We start from the raw sequence: 19,983 nt of genomic DNA, 5'->3' as shown, positions 1-19,983 counted from the left end.
AGGCTCCGCCAACTGTCAGCTGGGTGACTTTGGGCAAGTCACTTAACTTCTCTGGGCCTCTGTTCCCTCATCTGTAAAATGGGGATTAAGACTGTGAGCCCCCCGTGGGACAACCTGATCACCTTGTAACCTCCCCAGCGCTTAGAACAGTGCTTTGCACATAGTAAGTGCTTAATAAATGCCATCATTATTATTATTATTATCATCATCATCATCATCATCATCACCTCCTGTGTCCAGCATGCCATTTTGGGCACCAGCTCCATCCATAGCGCTGTACCGCATGGCTCTGTGGAAAGAGCCGGGCTTTGGAGCCAGAGGTCATGGGTTCAAATCCCGGCTCCGCCAACTGTCAGCTGGGTGACTTTGGGCAAGTCACTTCACTTCCCTGGGCCTCAGTTCCCTCATCTGTAAAATGGGGATTAAGACTGTGAGCCCCCCGTGGGACAACCTGATCACCTTGTAACCTCCCCAGCGCTTAGAACAGTGCTTTGCACATAGTAAGCAGTTAATAAATGCCATCATTATTATTATTATTATTATCATCATCATCATCATCACCTCCTGTGTCCAGCATGCCGTTTTGGGCACCTGCTCCATCCATAGCGCTGTACTGCATGGCTCAGTGGAAAGAGCCCGGGCTTTGGAGCCAGAGGTCATGGGTTCAAATCCCGGCTCCGCCAACTGTCAGCTGGGTGACTTTGGGCAAGTCACTTAACTTCTCTGGGCCTCTGTTCCCTCATCTGTAAAATGGGGATTAAGACTGTGAGCCCCCCGTGGGACAACCTGATCACCTTGTAACCTCCCCAGCGCTTAGAACAGTGCTTTGCACATAGTAAGCAATTAATAAATGCCATTATTATTATTATTATTATTATCATCATCATCATCATCATCACCTCCTGTGTCCAGCATGCCATTTTGGGCACCTACTCCATTTGTCGCGCTGTACAGCGTGGCTCAGTGGAAAGAGCCCGGGCTTTGGAGTCAAAGGTCATGGGTTCGAATCCCACTCCACCACTTGTCAGCTGTGTGACTTTGGGCAAGTCACTTAAATTCTCTGGGCCTCAGTTCCCTCATCTGTAAAATGGGGATTAAGACTGTGAGGCCCCCATAGGACAACCTGATCACCTTATAACCTCCCCAGCGCTTAGAACAGTACTTTGCACATAGTAAGCGCTTAATAAATGCCATCATTATTATATTATTATTACTGAATGTCCGCTGGATGCCGAGCCCTCAGTTGGGTGCTTATTGTTGTGGAGAGCACTGTGCTGGTTGTCCCCTGGCTGCAGGGCGCTGTACTGGGCACCTATGGTAGGGCAGAGTGGTGAACTGGGAAGCAGCATAATAATAATAATAAGGATGGTATTTGCAAAGTGCTTACTATGTGCAAAGCACTGTTCTAAGCACTGGGGAGGTTACAAGGTGATCAGGTTGTCCCACGGGGGGCTCATAGTTTTAATCCCCATTTAAAAAAAAAAATAAAATAAATAATGGCATTTATTAAGCGCTTACTATGTGCAAAGCACTGTTCTAAGCGCTGGAGAGGTTACAAGGTGATCAGGTTGTCCCACGGGGGGCTCATAGTTTTAATCCCCATTTTACAGATGAGGTAACTGAGGCCCAGAGAAGTGAAGTGACTTGCTCAAAGTCACCCAGCTGACAGTTGGTGGAGCCGGGATTTGAACCCATGACCTCTGACTCCAAAGCCCGGGCTCTTTCCACTGAGCCACGCTGCTTCTCCAGCATGAAGCCCGGGCCTGGGACTCAGAAGGTCATGGGTTCTAATCCCTGCCTTTGACACCTGCTCTGCACATAGTACAGTGCTCTGCACATAGTAAGCACTCAATAAATACGATTGATGATGATGATGATGACACCAGTCTATATGTTTTGTTTTGCTGTCTGTCTCCCCCTTCTAGACTGTGAGCCCATTGTTGGGTAGGGACCGTCTCTATCTGTTGCCAACTTGTACTTCCCAATCACTTAGTACAGTGCTCTGCACACAGTAAGCGCTCAATAAACACAATTGAATGAATGAATGCTCCACCACTAGTCTGCTGTGTGACCTTGGGTAAGTCACTTATCCTCTGGACCTCAGTTCCCTCATCTGTAAGATGGGGGTTAATAATAATAGTAATGGTACTAGATAAGTGCTTACTACTAATAATAATAATGGTATTAGTTAAGTGCTTACTCTGTGCCAGGCACTGTACTAAGCGCTGGGATAGAGACAAGCAAATCTGGTTGGACACAGTCCCTGTCCCCTGTGGGGCTCACAGCCTCAATCCCCACTTTACAGATGAGGGAACTGAGGCTCAGAGAAGTGAAGTGACTCGTCCAAGGTCACACAGCAGACAAGTGGCAGAGCTGGGATTAGAACCCATGACCTTCTGATTCCCAAATTCATGCTCTGCCCACTAAATTGTGCTGCTTCCCCCAATTAAGATTAAGACTGTGAACCCTAAGAGGAACAGGGACCGAACCCAACCCAATTATCTTGTATCTACCCCAGCGCTTAGAACAGTGCCTGGCCCAGAGTAAGTGCTTAACAAATACCATTATTATTATTATGGGCAGAAGAATAATAATAATGGCATTTATTAAGCGCTTACTATGTGCAAAGCACTGTTCTAAGCGCTGGGGAGTTTACAAGGTGATCAGGTTGTCCCACGAGGGGCTCACGGTCTTAATCCCCACTTCACAGATGAGGTAACTGAGGCACAGAGAAGTTAAGTGACTTGTCCAAAGTCACACAGCTGACAATTGGCGGACCCAGGATTTGAACCGATGACCTCTGATTCCAAAGCCCGGGCTCTTTCCACTGAGCCTGTGCTGAGCACCCCCTGTTTTCAGGGTGCTGTGCTGAGCACTTGAAGAGTACAGGTGGGGGAGACTGGCTTGGAGGGATGCAGGGTTCAGTGGGGTACACCATTGCTCCCCGCCCCGGTTGTCATTCATTCATTCATTCAATCTTATTTATTGAGCGCTTACTGTGTGCAGAGCACTGTACTAAGCACTTGGGAAGTACTAAGGGAAGTACTTGGAAGTACTAAGCACTTGGGAGAAGCAGCGTGGCTCAATGGAAAAGAGCCCGGGCTTTGGAGTCAGAGGTCGTGGGTTCCAATCCCGGCTCTGCCACTTAGCTGTGTGACTTTGGGCAAGTCACTTCACTTCTCTGGGCCTCAGTTACCTCATCTGGAAAATGGGGATGAAGACTGTGAGCCCCACGTGGGACAACCTGATTACCTTGTAACCTCCTTAGCGCTTAGAACAGTGCTTTGCACATAGTAAGCGCTTAATAAATGCTATTAAAAAAAAATCCCGGCCAATTGTCAGCTGTGTGACTTTGGGCAAGTCACTTCACTTCTCTGGGCCTCAGTTACTCATCTGTAAAGTGGGGATTAAGGCTGTGAGCCCCCCGTGGGACAACCTGATCACCTTGTAACCTCCCCAGTGCTTAGAACAGTGCTTTGCACATAGTAAGCGCTTAATAAATGCTATTAAAAAAAAATCCCGGCTCCGCCAATTGTCAGCTGTGTGACTTTGGGCAAGTCACTTCACTTCTCTGGGCCTCGGTTACTCATCTGTAAAGTGGGGATTAAGGCTGTGAGCGCCCCGTGGGACAACCTGATCACCTTGTAACCTCCCCAGTGCTTAGAACAGTGCTTTGCACATAGTAAGTGCTTAATAAATAATAATAATAATGTTGGCATTTGTTAAGCCAGGCGGGCCTGGCTGATCATTCCATCATCATCATCATCATCAATCGTATTTATTGAGCGCTTACTATGTGCAAAGCACTGTTCTAAGCGCTTGGGGGGGATACAAAGTGATCAGGTTGTCCCACGTGGGGCTCACAGTCTTCATCCCCATTTTACAGATGGAACTGAGGCCCAGAGAAGTGAAGTGACTTGCCCAAGGTCACACAACTGGCAAGCGGTGGAGTCGGGATTTGAACGCCTGACCTCTGACTCCAAAGCCCGGGCTCTTGCCACTGAACCACACTGCTTCTCTCTACTGTACTATACCGTACTGTAATATATGATATACTATCCCATTCCCAAGCGCTTAGCACAGTGCTCTACACACTGTAAGTGCTCAATAAATACGATTGATGATGATGATGAATAAAAAAATACGATTGAATGAATGAATGAATGAACGATTAATGCTGTGAGCCCCCCATCTTACCTCCCTCCCTTCCCCACAGCACCTGTATATATGTATATATGTTTGTACATATTTTTTTACTCTATTTATTTATTTAATTTATTTATTTCTACATATCTATTCTATTTTATTTTGTTAGTATGTTTGGTTTTGTTCTCTGTCTCCCCCTTTTAGACTGTGAGCCCGCTGTTGGGTAGGGACTGTCTCTAGATGTTGCCAATTTGTACTTCCCAAGCGCTTAGTACAGTGCTCTGCACATAGTAAGCGCTCAATAAATACGATTGATGATGATGATGAATAAAAAAATACGATTGAATCAATGAATGAATGAACGATTAAGGCTGTGAGCCCCCCATGGGCCAACCTGATCACCTTGTAACCTCCCCAGTGCTTAGAACAGTGCTGTGCACATAGTAAGCGCTTAATAAATGCCATCGTTATGATTATTATTACCAATTGGCAACTATCAATCAATCAATCAATTGTATTTATTGAGCGCTTACTATGTGCAGAGCACTGTACTAAGCGCTTGGGAAGTACAAATTGGCAACATATGGAGATGGTCCCTACCCAACAACGGGCTCACCATCTAGAAAATTCTTCAATTGTCCAATGCTCCCCCTCCTCCTGTCGCCCTCCCAGCTTACCAACTGGTCGCCGTGGTGGTCGCAGCTGCGGGGGGTGCCCTGCTGTTGGCCCTAGCCATCGCCCTCATCATTACCTGCTGTCGGTGAGTGTGCCCGTGGCCGGGCGAGGGGCATCGGGGCGGAGGGGATGGTGCCAGGGGGCACCAGGAGAAGGGGCGAGGGGCCTGGGGAGAGGGTGGCAGGACTGGCTGATCATTCCAGCAGCCAGGGGGTCCCAAAGGGGCATTTGAAGATCATCATCATCATCAATCGTATTTATTGAGCGCTTACTATGTGCAGAGCACTGGACTAAGCGCTTGGGAAGTCCAAATTGGCAACATATAGAGACAGTCCCTACCCAACAGTGGGCTCACAGTCTAAAAGGGGGAGACAGAGAACAAGACCAAACATACTAACAAAATAAAATAAATAGAATAGATATGTACAAATAAAATAGAGTAAAAAATATGTACAAACATATATACATCTATACAGGTGCTGTGGGGAAGGGAAGGAGGTAAGATGGGGGGGATGGAGAGGGGGACGAGGGGGAGAGGAAGGAAGGGGCTCAGTCTGGGAAGGCCTCCTGGAGGAGGTGAGCTCTCAGAAGGGCCTTGAAGGGAGGAAGAGAGCTAGCTTGGCGGATGGGCAGAGGGATTGGGGGCATTCCAGGCCCGGGGGATGGCGTGGGCCGGGGGTCGATGGCGGGACAGGCGAGAACGAGGTACGGTGTAGGAGTGATGGTGTGTGGCCACCAAGAAGCAGCGCGGCTCAGTGGAAAGAGCCCGGGCTTTGGAGTCAGAGGTCATGGGTTCAAATAACAGCTCCTCCAATTGTCAGCTGGGTGACTCTGGGCAAGTCACTTCACTTCTCTGGGCCTCAGTTCCCTCATCTGTAAAATGGGGATGAGGACTGTGAGCCCCCCGTGGGACAACCTCATCACCTTGTAACCTCCCCAATGCTTAGACCAGTGCTTTGCACATAGTAAGTGCTTAGTAAATGCCATCAGCAGCAGCACATTAACTGTATACTTTACCACCGCATACATTTCAGCGCTTAGAACAGTGCTCTGCACATAGTAAGCGCTTAACAAATGCCATCATTATTATTATTATTCTCAGGGCCTCAGTGGCCTCATCTGTAAAATAGGGATGAAGACTGTGAGCCCCACGTGGGACAACTTGATCACCTTGAAGCCCCCCAGGGCTTAGAACAGTGCTTTGCACATAGTAAGTGCTTAGTAAATGCCATCATCATCAGCACGTTAACTGTATACTTTACCACCGCATACATTTCAGCGCTTAGAACAGTGCTCTGCACATAGTAAGCGCTTAACAAATGCCATCATTATTATTATTATTCTCTGGGCCTCAGTGGCCTCATCTGTAAAATGGGGATGAAGACTGTGAGCCCCACGTGGGACAACTTGATCACCTTGTATTCCCCCCAGTGCTTAGAACGGTGCTTTGCACATAGTAAGCGCTTAACAAATGCCGTTATTATTATTATCACCAAGGGTGTGAAAATGTCTGTGCAGCAGTGTGTGGTTGTGGGTTTGCGAGCGTGTGTGTGTGTGCAGATATATGCACACACCTGTATATATGTATATATGTTTGTACATATTTATTACTCTATTTATTTTTTATTTATCTTACTTGTACATATCTATTCTATTTATTTTATTTTGTTAGTATGTTTGGTTTTGTTCTCTGTCTCCCCCTCCTAGACTGTGAGCCTGCTGTTGGGTAGGGACTGTCTCTATGTGTTGCCGACTTGTACTTCCCAAGCGCTTAGTACAGTGCTCTGCACACAGTAAGCGCTCAATAAATATGATTGATTGATTGATTGCGGATGGGCATGCCCAAATGTATGCATTCAGGGTGAGGAGGCTGAGGGTCTGGAGGCACTGAGGCCTGTCCCCCAGCCCACGTCCTCCCCCTGGCCCGTATTCATTCATTCATTCAATCGTATTTATTGAGCCCTTACTGTGTGCAGAGCACTGTACTAAGCGCTTGGGAAGTACAAGTTGGCAACATATAGAGACGGTCCCTACCCAACAGTGGGCTCACAGTCTAGAAGGGGGAGAAAACGTAATGCCCTCCTTCCACAGATCCGCCAAGCTTGCTCTCTTCTTCCCTTCAAAGCCCTACTGAGAGCTCACCTCCTCCAGGAGGCCTTCCCACACTGAGCCCCCTTTTTCCTCTCCTCCTCCCCATCCCCCCCCACCCTACCTCCTTCCCCTCCCCACAGCACCTGTATATATGTTTGTACAGATTTATTACTCTATTTTACTTGTCCATATTTACTATTCTATTTATTTTGTTAATGATGTGCATCTAGCTGTAATTCTATTGTTCTGACGACTTGACACCCGTCCACATGTTTTGTTCTGTCGTCTGTCTCCCCCTTCTAGACTGTGAGCCCGTTGTTGGGTAGGGACCGTCACTATATGTTGCCGACTTGTACTTCCCAAGCGCTTAGTACAGTGCTCTGCACACAGTAAGCGCTCAATAAATGCAGTCTCTAAATTCAAGTGGTCAAATAAAAATGGTGGAAAATCCTGTGAGAAAAATCATCTGGGAAATCTAGAAACTTTCTGTATTGGAGCTCCAGGCAATTCAAGTTCATTGTCCTGTTCTTTGTCGGGCAAACTTGAATCTTTACAGACCCCAGTATGGGGCAGACGTATTTAGTCGAGCAAGAGACTAGGTGGAAGAGAGCTGTGGCCAAGTATTGGTCTTATTAAGCGCTTATTTAAGTGCTTAGTACAGTGCTCTGCACACAGTAAGCGCTCAATAAATGCGATTGATGATGATGATTAGCCAAACTGGAAAGCCTGGATGAGATTTTGCCTCATGAAAACTGCTGAAGGACAGTGTGACACACACACACACACACACACACGCCCACAAATATATACATGTCTACACATATACATGTTTTGTTTTGTTGTCTGTCTCCCCCTCCTTGTACTCACCGCCTCCAGGAGGCCTTCCCAGACTGAGCTCCTTCCTTCCTCTCCCCCTCGTCCCCCTCTCCATCCCCCCGTCTTACCTCCTTTCCTTCCCCACAGCACCTGTATATATGTATATATGTTTGTTCATATTTATTACTCTATTTATTTATTTATTCTACTTGTACATATCTATTCTATTTATTTTATTTTGTTAGTATGTTTGGTTTTGTTCTCTGTCTCCCCCTTTTAGACTGTGAGCCCACTGTTGGGTAGGGACCGTCTCTAGATGTTGCCAACTTGTACTTCCCAAGCGCTTAGTACAGTGCTCTGCACACACTAAGCGCTCAATAAATACGATTGATTGATTGATTGATTCCCAAGTGCTTAGTACAGTAAGAGCTCAATAAATACAATTTAATGAATGAATGAATGAGGCCGGAGGCTCTGGGGGCAGTGAGAAGCAGTGTGGCTCAGTGCAAAAGAGCACAGGCTTTGGAGTCAGAGGCCATGGGTTCAAATTCCGGCTTTGCCAATTGTCAGCTGGGTGACTTTAGACAAGTCACTTCACTTCTCTGTGCCTCAGTTCCCTCATCTGGAAAATGGGGATGAAGACTGTGAGCCCCTCATGGGACAACCTGATCACCTTGTAACGTCCCCAGCACTAAGAACAGTGCTTTGCACATAGTAAGCGCTTAATAAATGCCATTATTATTATTATTAGCGCTTAGTCTTTTAGACTGTGAGCCCCCTGTTGGGTAGGGACCGTCTCTATATGTTGCCAACTTGTACTTCCCAAGCTCTTAGTACAGTGCTCTGCACACAGTAAGCGCTCAATAAATATGATTGATTGATTGATTGATCCCCGGCCCATCACTCCAGCCTCGTTCATTCATTCATTCAATCATATTTATTGAGCGCTTACTGTGTGCAGAGCACTGTACTAATCAATCAATCAATCAATCGTATTTATTGAGCACTTACTGTGTGCAGAGCACTGTACTAAGCGCTTGGGAAGTCCAAGTTGGCAACATAGAGAGACGGTCCCTACCCAACAGTGGGCTCACAGTCTAGAAGATGCCGGGGATGCCGGGGCCAGGAGGCAGGAGGCTGGGGATCATCATCAACAATCGTATTTATTGAGCGCTTACTGTGTGCAGAGCACTGTACTAAGCGCTTGGGAAGTACAAATTGGCAACATATAGAGACAGTCCCTACCCAACAGTGGGCTCACAGTCGAAAAGATGGGGATGCTGGGGTCCGGCGCCGTAGGTTCTCCGTCTCGCCCGCAGGAAGAGCAAGAACGACGTGAGCAAACTGTTTGTGAAGAGCAGCGAGTGCCCGCTGTGCCCGTACACGGACAGGGCCGAGGCTGCCCGGGTCCCACCGTGGGGGCGCGAGGCCTTCGAGATGCACGAAGGCGGCGGGGCCGGAGGAGGTGGCGGCGGAGGCTGCGGAGGGGGAGGCAGCACCAAGAGCCTCCTCAACATGACCGACGTCTACTACACTGTACGTACCCCGGCCCCTGCCCCCTGAGAGGCGAGGCGTCGGGAGGCAGCGTGGCTCAGTGGAAAGAGCCCGGGCTTGAGAGTCAGAGGTCGTCGGTTCACATCCTGGCTATGCCACATGTCTGCTGTGTGATCTTGGGCCTCATCATCATCATCATCAATCGTATTTATTGAGCGCTTACTATGTGCAGAGCACTGGACTAAGCGCTTGGGAAGTACAAATTGGCAACATATAGAGACAGTCCCTACCCAACAGTGGGCTCACAGTCTAAAAGGGGGAGACGGAGAACAAGACCAAACATACTAACAAAATAAAATAAATAGAATAGATATGTACAAATAAAATAAATAAATAAATAGAGTAAAAAAATATGTACAAACATATATACATATATAGAGGTGCTGTGGGGAAGGGAAGGAGGTAAGAAGGGGGGGATGGAGAGGGGGACGAGGGGGAGAGAAAGGAAGGGGCTCAGTCTGGGAAGGCCTCCTGGAGGAGGTGAGCTCTCAGCAGGGCCTTGAAGGGAGGAAGAGAGCTAGCTTGGCGGATGGGCAGAGGGAGGGCATTCCAGGCCCGGGTTACCTCATCTGTAAAATGGGGATTAAGATTGTGAGCCCCACGTGGGACAACTTGATCACCTTGTATCCCCCCCAGCGCTTAGAACAGTGCTTGGCACGTAGTAAGCGCTTAACAAATGCCATCATTATTATTATTACTGTTGGGTAGGGACAGTCTCTGTATGTTGCCAATTTGTACTTCCCAAGCACTTAGTACAGTGTTCTGCACATAGTAAGAGCTCAATAAATACGATTGATGATGATGATTATTATTATCTTGCCCCCGTTTTACAGAGGAGGAACCGAGGCCTGATTCCTTAGAGAAGCAGCATGGCTTAGCGGAAAGAGCCCGGGCATGGGAGTCAGAAGACATGGGTTCTAATCCCGGCTCTGCCACCTATCTGCTGTGTGATTTTGGGCAAGCCACTTAACTTCTCTGTGCCTCAGTTATCTCACCTGTAAAATGGGGATTAAGACTGTGAGCCCCATGGGGGACAACTTGATTACCTTGTACCTATCCCAGTGCTTAGAACAGTGCTTGGCATGTAGTAAGCGCTTAACAAATACCATAATTATTATTATTATTTTTCATACGTGGAGGAACAGAGAGGGCAATGGGATTATCCAAGGTCACGTGGCGGGCCAGGGCCGGGCCGGAGAGAAGCCAGTTGTGCTGCTCACGGGCTTGAGAGTCAGAGGATGTGGTTTCTAATCCCGTCTCTGTCACATGTCTGCTGTGTGACCTTGGGCAAGTCACTTCACTTCTCTGGACCTCAGTTCTCTCATCTGTAAAGTGGGGATTAAGGCTGCAAGCCCCCTGTGGGACAGGGACTGTAACCAACCTGATTAGCTTGTAATGATGATGATGGTATTAAAGCGCTTACTATGTGCCAAGCACTGTTCTGAGCACTGGGGGAGATACAATCAATCAATCAATCAATCAGTCATATTTATTGAGCACTTAGTGTGTGCAGAGCACTGTACTAAGCACTTGGAAAGTACAAGTTGGCAACATATAGAGACAGTCCCTACCCAACAGTGGGCTCACAGTCTAAAAGGGGGAGACAGAGAATCAATCAATCAATCAATCAATCAATCGTATTTATTGAGCGCTTACTATGTGCAGAGCACTGTACTAAGCGCTTGGGAAGTACAAATTGGCATCACATAGAGACAGTCCCTACCCAACAGTGGGCTCACAGTCTAAAAGGGGGGAGACAGAGAACAGAACCAAACATACCAACAAAATAAAATAAGTAGGATAGAAATGTACAAGTAAAATAAATAAATAAATAAATAAATAAATAAATAAATAAATAGAGTAATAAATATGTACAACCGTATATACATATATACAGGTGCTGTGGGGAAGGGAAGGAGGTAAGACGGGGGGATGGAGAGGGGGACGAGGGGGAGAGGAAAGAAGGGGCTCAGTCTGGGAAGGCCTCCTGGAGGAGGTGAGCTCTCAGCAGGGCCTTGAAGGGAGGAAGAGAGCGAGCTTGGCGGGTGGGCAGAGGGAGGGCATTCCAGGCCCGGGGGATGACGTGGGCCGGGGGTCGATGGCGGGACAGGCGAGAGCGAGGTACGGTGAGGAGATTAGTGGTGGAGGAGCGGAGGGTGCGGGCTGGGCTGGAGAAGGAGAGGAGGGAGGTGAGGTAGGAGGGGGCGAGGTGATGGACAGCCTTGAAGCCCAGGGTGAGGAGTTTCTGCCTGATGCGCAGATTGATCGGTAGCCATTGGAGGTTTTTGAGGAGGGGAGTAATATGTCCAGAGCGTTTCTGGACAAAGATAATCCGGGCAGCAGCATGAAGTATGGATTGAAGTGGAGAGAGACACGAGGATGGGAGATCCGAGAGAAGGCTAGTGCAGTAGTCCAGACGGGATAGGATGAGAGCTTGAACGAGCAGGGTAGCAGTTTGGATGGAGAGGAAAGGGCGGATCTTGGCAATGTTGCGGAGCTGAGACCGGCAGGTTTTGGTGACGGCTTGGATGTGAGGGGTGAATGAGAGAGCGGAGTCGAGGATGACACCAAGGTTGCGGGCTTGTGAGATGGGAAGGATGGTAGTGCCGTCAACAGAGATGGGAAAGTCAGGGAGAGGACAAGGTTTGGGAGGGAAGACAAGGAGCTCAGTCTTCGACATGTTGAGCTTTAGGTGGCGGGCGGACATCCAGATGGAGATGTCCTGAAGGCAGGAGGAGATGCGAGCCTGGAGGGAGGGGGAGAGAGCAGGGGCAGAGATGTAGATCTGGGTGTCATCAGCGTAGAGATGATAGTTGAAGCCGTGGGAGCGAATGAGGTTACCAAGGGAGTGAGTGTAGATTGAGAACAGAAGGGGACCAAGTACTGAACCTTGGGGAACCCCCACAGTAAGAGGATGGGAGGGGGAGGAGGAGCCTGCAAAAGAGACTGAGAAAGAACGACCGGAGAGATAAGAGGAGAACCAGGAGAGGACGGAGTCTGTGAAGCCAAGGTCAGATAACATGTTGAGGAGAAGGGGGTGGTCCACAGTGTAACAAAACCAAACATACTAACAAACAAAACAAACAAAGAGAACAAAACCAAACATACTAACAAAATAAAATAAATAGAATAGATATGTACAAGTAAGATAAATAAATAAATAGAGTAATAAATATGTACATACATATATATAGGTGCTGTGGGGAAGGGAAGGAGGTAAGATGGGGGGATGGAAAGGGGGACGAGGGGAAGAGGAAGGAGGGGGCTCAGTCTGGGAAGGCCTCCTGGAGGAGGTGAGCTCTCAGTAGGGCCTGGAAGGGAGGAAGAGAGCCAGCTTGGTGGATGCGCAGAGGGAGAGCATTCCAGGCCCAGGGGATGAGGTGGGCCGGGGGTCGATGGCGGGACAGGCGAGAACGAGGCCTAACGGTGAGGAGATTAGCGGCAGAGGAGCAGAGGGTGCGGGCTGGGCTGGAGAAGGATACAAGGTTATCAGGTTGTCACAAGGCAGACAGGTGGCAGAGCCGGGATTAGAACCCAGGTCCTCCGACTCCCAGGCTCTATCCGTTAGGCCACCCTGCTCCTTCCCTCTCATCATCATCATCAATCGTATTTATTGAGCACTTACTATGTGCAGAGCACTGTACTAAGCGCTTGGGAAGTACAAATTGGCAACATATAGAGACAGTCCCTACCCAACAGTGGGCTCACAGTCTAAAAGGGCGGGGGGGGGGGGGGGATTTGCTCTGTCTCTCTGTCTCTGTCTCTCCCCTGTCCTTCCTCTCTCCCTCTCTCCCCCTCATCTCCCATCAGCCTTCTCTTCTACAGGCTCGGGCAAGCGGGAGGACCTGGTTTTCCTTGTGTTCCTGCTGGGGGGTTAGGGGTCAGGGGGCTGGGGGTGGGCAGTGGGGGGGGGTTGGAATCCATTTGTTCCGACACTCCTCCAGACCCTGACCCCATCTCTGACCCCACCTCTGTCTCTGACCCTGTCTCTGCTGCCGATTCTGCCTCTCTTCTCTGTCTCTGAAGTCGCCTCTGACCCTGACATTGTCTCTGACTCTGACCCCGCCGATATCTCTGACTGATCTCTGGCCCTGCTTCTGACACCTCTGAACTCTGCTTTTGATTCTGCTTCTTTCTCTGTAGCTGCCTCTGACCCTTGCTTTGTCTCTGCCTCTCTCCCTGTCTCTGTCCCTATCTCGTCTCTGTTGACTGGCACTGTCTCTGATGCCATCTCTGTCACTGATGCCTGTCTCATCTCTAGTACCTGGTGCCCTTTCTGTCTCTGACGCTGTCCCCGCCTCTGTCACCGACTCGGTCTCGTCTCCAGTACCTGGTGCTGTCTCTGCTGTTGTCTCCGCCTCTGACCCTGTCTTCACCTCTGATGCTGTCCCTGTCTCTGTGTCTGACTCTCATCTCTGGTGCTTAGTACTGTCTCTGATGCTGTCTCTGTCTCTGACACTGCTTCCGTCTCTGACACCATCTCCGTCACTGACTCTGTCTCATCTCCGGGGCCTGGTTCTAGCTCCATCTCTGACCCCGTCCCTGTCTCTGCATCGGACTCTCATCTCCTTGAATGAGTCGTCTACACACGCTGCCTCGCATTCCTCAACACCAACTCTCTCCTCGACCTCCTCCAATCTGGCTTCCATCCCCTACATTCCATGGAAACTGCCCTCTCAAAGGTCACCAATGACCTCCTGCTTGCCAAATCCAACAGCTCATACTCTACCCTAATCCTCCTCGACCTCTCAGCTGCCTTCGACACTGTGGACCACCCCCTTCTCCTCAACACGCTATCCAATCTTGGCTTCACAGACTCTGTCCTCTCCTGGTTCTCCTCTTCTCTTCGGCCGTTCATTCTCACCCTCCTTTGCGGACTCCTCCTCCCCCTCCCCTCCCCTTACTGTAGGGGTTCCTCAAGGGTCAGTTCTTGGTCCCCTTCTGTTCTCGATCTACACTCACTTCCTTGATGAACTCATTCGCTCCCACGGCTTCAACTATCATCTTTACATCATCTGTCCTAATCCTCCTCGATCCTCCTCGACCTCTCAGCTGCCTTTGACACTGTGGACCACCCCCTTCTCCTCAACACGTTATCTGACCTTGGCTTCACAGACTCCGTCCTCTCCTGGTTCTCCTCTTATCTCTCCGGTCGTTCTTTCTCAGTCTCTTTTGCAGGCTCCTCCTCCCCCTCCCATCCTCTTACTGTGGGAGTTCCCCAAGGTTCAGTGCTTGGTCCCCTTCTGTTCTCAATCTACACTCACTCCCTTGGTGACCTCATTCGCTCCCACGGCTTCAACTATCACCTCTACGCTGATGACACCCAGATCTACATCTCTGCCCCTGCTCTCTCCCCCTCCCTCCAGGCTCGCATCTCCTCCTGCCTTCAGGACATCTCCATCTGGATGTCCGCCCGCCACCTAAAGCTCAACATGTCGAAGACTGAGCTCCTTGTCTTCCCTCCCAAACCTTGTCCTCTCCCTGACTTTCCCATCTCTGTTGACGGCACTACCATCCTTCCCGTCTCACAAGCCCGCAACCTTGGTGTCATCCTCGACTCCGCTCTCTCATTCACCCCTCACATCCAAGCCGTCACCAAAACCTGCCGGTCTCAGCTCCGCAACATTGCCAAGATCCACCCTTTCCTCTCCATCCAAACCACTACCCTGCTAATTCAAGCTCTCATCCTATCCCGTCTGGACTACTGCACTAGCCTTCTCTCTGATCTCCCATCCTCGTGTCTCTCTCCACTTCAATCCATACTTCATGCTGCTGCCCGGATTATCTTTGTCCAGAAACGCTCTGGACATATCACTCCCCTCCTCAAAAACCTCCAATGGCTACCGATCAATCTGCGCATCAGGCAGAAACTCCTCACCCTGGGCTTCAAGGCTCTCCATCACCTCGCCCCCTCCTACCTCACCTCCCTTCTCTCCTTCTACTGCCCAGCCCGCACCCTCCGCTCCTCCACCACTAATCTCCTCACTGTACCTCGCTCTCGCCTGTCCCGCCATCGACCCCCGGCCCACGTCATCCCCCGGGCCTGGAATGCCCTCCCTCTGCCCATCCGCCAAGCTAGCTCTCTTCCTCCCTTCAAGGCCCTGCTGAGAGTTCACCTCCTCCAGGAGGCCTTCCCAGATTGAGCCCCTTCTTTCCTCTCCCCCTCGTCCCCCTCTCCATCCCCCCGCCTTACCGCCTTCCCCTCCCCACAGCACCTGTATATATGTATATATGGTTGTACATATTTATTACTCTGTTTATTTATTTATTTATTTATTTTACTTGTACATTTCTATCCTACTTATTTTATTTTGTTGGTATGTTTGGTTCTGTTCTCTGTCTCCCCCTTTTAGACTGTGAGCCCACTATCGGGTAGGGACTGTCTCTATGTGATGCCAATTTGTACTTCCCAAGCGCTTAGTACAGTGCTCTGCACATAGTAAGCGCTCAATAAATACGATTGATTGATTGATTGATTGATCTTTACGCTGATGACACCCAAATCTCCATCTCTGCCCCTGCTCTCTCTCCCTCCCTCCAGGCTCGCATCCCTCCTGCCTCTAGGAAATCTCCATCTGGATGTCTGCCCGCCATCTAAAACTCAACATGTCCAAGACTGAACTCCTTATCTTCCCTCCCAAACCCTGCCCTCTCCCTGACTTTTCCATCACTGTTGATGGCACTATCATCCTTCCCATCTCACAAGCCCGCAACCTTGGTGTCATCCTCGACTCCTCTCTCTTGTTCACCCCTCACATCAAATCCATCACCAAAACCTGCCGGTCTCACCTTCACAACATCGCCAAGATCCGCCCTTTCCTCTCCATCCAAACTGCTACCCTGCTGGTTCAGTCTCTCATCCTATCCCGACTGGATTACTGCATCGGCCTCCTTTCCGATCTCCCATCCTCCTGTCTCTCCCCACTTCAATCCATACTTCATGCTGCTGCCCGGATCATCTTTGTGCAGAACTCACTGGGCATGTTACTCCCCTCCTCAAAAATCTCCAGTGGCTACCAATCAACCTGCGCATCAGGCAGAAACTCCTCACCCTCAGCTTCAAGGCTGTCCATCACCACGCCCCCCTCCTACCTCACCTCCCTTCTCTCCTTCTCCAGCCCATCCCACACCCTCCACTCCTCTGCCACTAATCTCCTCACCGTGCCTCGTTCTCGCCTGTCCCACCGTCGACGCCTGGCCCACATCATCCCCCTGGCCTGGAATGCCCTCCCTCCGCACATCCGCCTAGCTAGCTCTCTCCTCCCTTCAAAGCCCTACTGAGAGCTCACCTCCTCCAGGAGGCCTTCCCAGACTGAGACCCCTCCTTCCTCTCCCCCCATCCCCCCCCACCTTACCTCCTTCCCCTCCCCACAGCACCTGTATATATGTTTGTACGTATTTATTACTCTATTTATTTAATTTGTACATATTTATTCTATTTATTTTATTTTGTTAATATGTTTTGTTTTGTTCTCTGTCTCCCCCTACCTAGACTGTGAGCCCACTGTTGGGTAGGGACCGCCTCTATATGTTGCCAACTTGGACTTCCCAAGCGCTGAGTACAGTGCTCTGCACACAGTAAGCGCTCAATAAGTACGATTGAATGAATGAATGAATGAATCTCTGATGTCTGGCCCTGTCTCTGACGCTGCCCCCGTCTCTGTGTGTCCCCCCCCCAGCCCGCCCACCTGAGGAGCTCGGACCCAGAGCAGCAGAATGGTCAGTTCCCGGCCTTCCCTGGCGGCCCCGGCTCCCGGCACTCCTGCGTCTACCCCGGCCAGTACAACCTGTCCTTTGTCAGCGACGACAGCCGCAGGAGAGATTACTTCTAGTCTCCCGGCCACCAGGATGCCCTGGCCCCGGGGATGGTGGCGACCCCGGCCGGGCCGCCTCTTCAGCTCCAGGACGCGCTGACCCCAGGGGATGGAGAGGCCCGGGCCTGGTGGTTTCCACACCTTGTGGATTTGCTGTCCGAGAAGACCTTGGGGACCCTGGCCAAGCCATCCCAGCAGCTCCATGAATGATGCACTGACCCTGGGGACGGTGAGGGGTGGGCCGGAGGGTCTCTTCAGCCGGTGGATGCGCTGACCGCAGGCATGGAGGGGGCTGGGTGGTCTCCACACCTCGAGGGCGTGCTGACCCCGCAGAAGGCAGGTCAGGTGGTCTCCTTGCCTTGTGGATGTGCTGACCCCCGGGATGGCGGTGATGGGGAGGACCAGGCCGGGTCAGGGAAGGAGGATGAGCAACCCTTGGGAAGGGGCCAGATGTGGGCGGGTGGCTTGCGTCGGACTCCCTCAGGGCCAGTTGGGGGCAAGGAGCTTGGCGGGAGGGGCATCGGCGGGACCCCTGCCCGGCCAGGTGGGGCCGTGAGCCCTGGGGTGCCCAAGATGCCCTGCCCAGCTCAGGAGGCCTGGGGGTCTCCCCGGGACGCAGGCCGGGGAAGAGCCCACCCCCCCCCACCCCCCCCTCGGCCTCCCTCTGGGGTCCAAGATCCATCCTGGAGCTGGGCCTGCCATCTCCCCCCAGCCCCAAGCATGGGATGGCTGTACTGGCCACCTACTGTGTGCGGAACACTGTACTGGCCACCTGTTATGTGCAAAGTTCTGTCCCTTATGCCTATGTGTGCAGGGCACTGTACTGGCCACCTACTGCATGGCAGAGCTCCGTCCTGGGCTCCTATGGTGTGCGAAAGCACTATTCCGGGCCCTTACTTTGTGCAGAGCACCGCTCTGGGCTCCTACTGTGTGCAGAGCACTGTACCGGACACCCACTGAGTGTGGAGCACTACCCTGGAGCCTACTTTGGGCAGAGCACTGTGCTTGCGCCTACTGTGTGCTGAGCACTGTTGTAAGCACTTGGCACTGTAGAAGAGGAGCGGTCCAGGGCCCCAGTCCCCCAAGGAGCTTCCTTTGGTTCGGTGTCGGGCAGGCGGGGAAGAACAAGGTCCGCGATGCCCCCGTCCCCCAAATCGCCCCATTTCGGCCCTCGCTGTGCGGGTCTGCTGTCCGTGTACGCATGCCGTGTGCACGCCGTGTGCACGCCGTGTGCACGCCGTGTGCACGGGAGGGCGGGTGTGAATCCAGTCCGTGCGGGTTATTTAAACCACGTGTCACCCCCACCCCCCCACAGGGCATGAATTAGGGCCGGGGTCTGCCCTGGTGGGTCCTGGGGAAGGTCTTCTGGCGTTCTAGTCAGAGCCAATAAAACCGAAACACCAGTCAGTTTGGCTTTTTTAAAAATTATATTCATTAAGCATTTTTTTTAATATGTTATTTGCTAAGCGCTCGCTAGAGAAGCCGCGTGGCTCAGTGGAGAAGAGCACGGGCTTTGGAGTCGGAGGTCATGGGTTCAAATCCCGGCTCCGCCAGTTGTCAGCTGTGTGACTTTGGGCAAGTCACTTAACTCCTCTGTGCCTGTTGCCTCATCTGTAAAATGGGGATGAAGACTGTGAGCCCCTTGTGGGACAACTTAATCACCTTGTATCCACCCCAGAGCTTAGAACAGTGCTTTGCACATAGTAAGCACTTAATAAATGCCATTATTATTATTATTATTATGTGTTAGGCACTGAACAAAATACTGGGGTAGATTCTTGATAATCTTTTAGACTGTGAGCCCACCTTTTAGACTGTAAGCCCACTGTTGGGTAGGGACTGTCTCTATATGTTGCCAATTTGTACTTCCCAAGCGCTTAGTACAGTGCTCTGCACATAGTAAGTGCTCAATAAATACTATTGATGATGATGGCATTTATTAAGCGCTTACTATGTGCCAAGCACTGTTCTAATCACGTTGGACGCAGTCCACGTCCCACGGGGGGCTCACAGTCTTAATCTCCATTTTGCAGATGAGGCAACTGAGCCTGAGGGAATGATAATAATAATGGTTTTGGTATTTGTTAAGTGCTTACTATGTGCCAGGCACCGTACTAAGCGCTGGGGTGGATACGAACAAATCCTGTCCCACATGCAGCTTGCAGTCTCAAGCCCCATTTTACAGATGAAGCAACTGAGGCCCACAGAAGTGAAGTGATTTACCTAAGGTAGCACGACAGACACGTGGTGGGGTCAGAATTAGAACCCACGACCTTCTGATGCTCAGGCCCAGGCTGTATCCAATATGCCATGTGACTCGCCCAACGTCACACAGGCGACAAGTGGCAGAGCCAGGCCTTCAAATCCCAGCTCCGCAAACTGTCAGCTGTGTGACTCTGGGCAAGTCACTTAACTTCTCTGTGCCTCAGTGACCTCATCTGGAAAATGGGGATGAAGACTGTGAGCCCCGCCACCTGATTGCCTTGTAGCCTCCCCAGCGCTTAGAACAATGCTTTGCACATAGTAAGTGCTTAATAAATGCCATTATTATTATTTTTATTATTAGAATCAGTCAATCAGTGGTATTTATCAAGCATTTAGTATGTGCAGAGCACTGTACTAAGCACTTGGGTGAGTCCAATCCAAAGGATTAGCAGACACGTTCTGTGTCCAGGGGGAGTTTACAGTCTAGAGGGAAGCCAGATCCTCTGTTCGCTTGGCCATGACGCTGTCCCTGTTTCTGTCTTCCATCCACCCGGCCTCAGAAAAGCAGTGCGGTCTAGTGGAAAAAGCACGGGCTTGAGTGTCAGAGGATGCGGATTCTAATCCCGCCACTCTTAATCCCCATTTTCCAGATGAGGGAACTGAGGCCCAGAGAAGTGAAGTG

The 19,983-nt window shown here is 50.6% G+C and overlaps 2 protein-coding genes across 2 annotated transcripts in view; both read left to right on the top strand.

The window, feature by feature from the left end:
- The window catches only part of HEG1 (heart development protein with EGF like domains 1), a 125,942-nt gene extending 107,420 nt beyond the window's left edge, over positions 1–18,522 (top strand). Inside the window, exons 13-15 of the mRNA XM_038752134.1 lie at positions 4,819–4,906; positions 9,048–9,264; positions 16,962–18,522. Of these exons, the coding sequence (XP_038608062.1) occupies positions 4,819–4,906; positions 9,048–9,264; positions 16,962–17,114 (458 nt within the window). The 3' untranslated portion in view covers positions 17,115–18,522. The remainder of the gene's footprint in view (positions 1–4,818; positions 4,907–9,047; positions 9,265–16,961) is intronic.
- LOC119932558 (uncharacterized protein PB18E9.04c-like) overlaps positions 17,379–19,983 on the top strand; it is a 44,503-nt gene continuing 41,898 nt past the window's right edge. Inside the window, exons 1-3 of the mRNA XM_038751892.1 lie at positions 17,379–17,436; positions 17,581–17,648; positions 18,211–18,364. Of these exons, the coding sequence (XP_038607820.1) occupies positions 17,379–17,436; positions 17,581–17,648; positions 18,211–18,364 (280 nt within the window). The remainder of the gene's footprint in view (positions 17,437–17,580; positions 17,649–18,210; positions 18,365–19,983) is intronic.

The sequence above is a fragment of the Tachyglossus aculeatus genome, chromosome 1 (genome assembly GCF_015852505.1).
Source record: "Tachyglossus aculeatus isolate mTacAcu1 chromosome 1, mTacAcu1.pri, whole genome shotgun sequence".
Lineage (NCBI taxonomy): Eukaryota > Metazoa > Chordata > Mammalia > Monotremata > Tachyglossidae > Tachyglossus > Tachyglossus aculeatus.
Note: the sequence above shows the minus strand (reverse complement) of the source record. Positions and strands in the feature narration are given on the sequence as shown.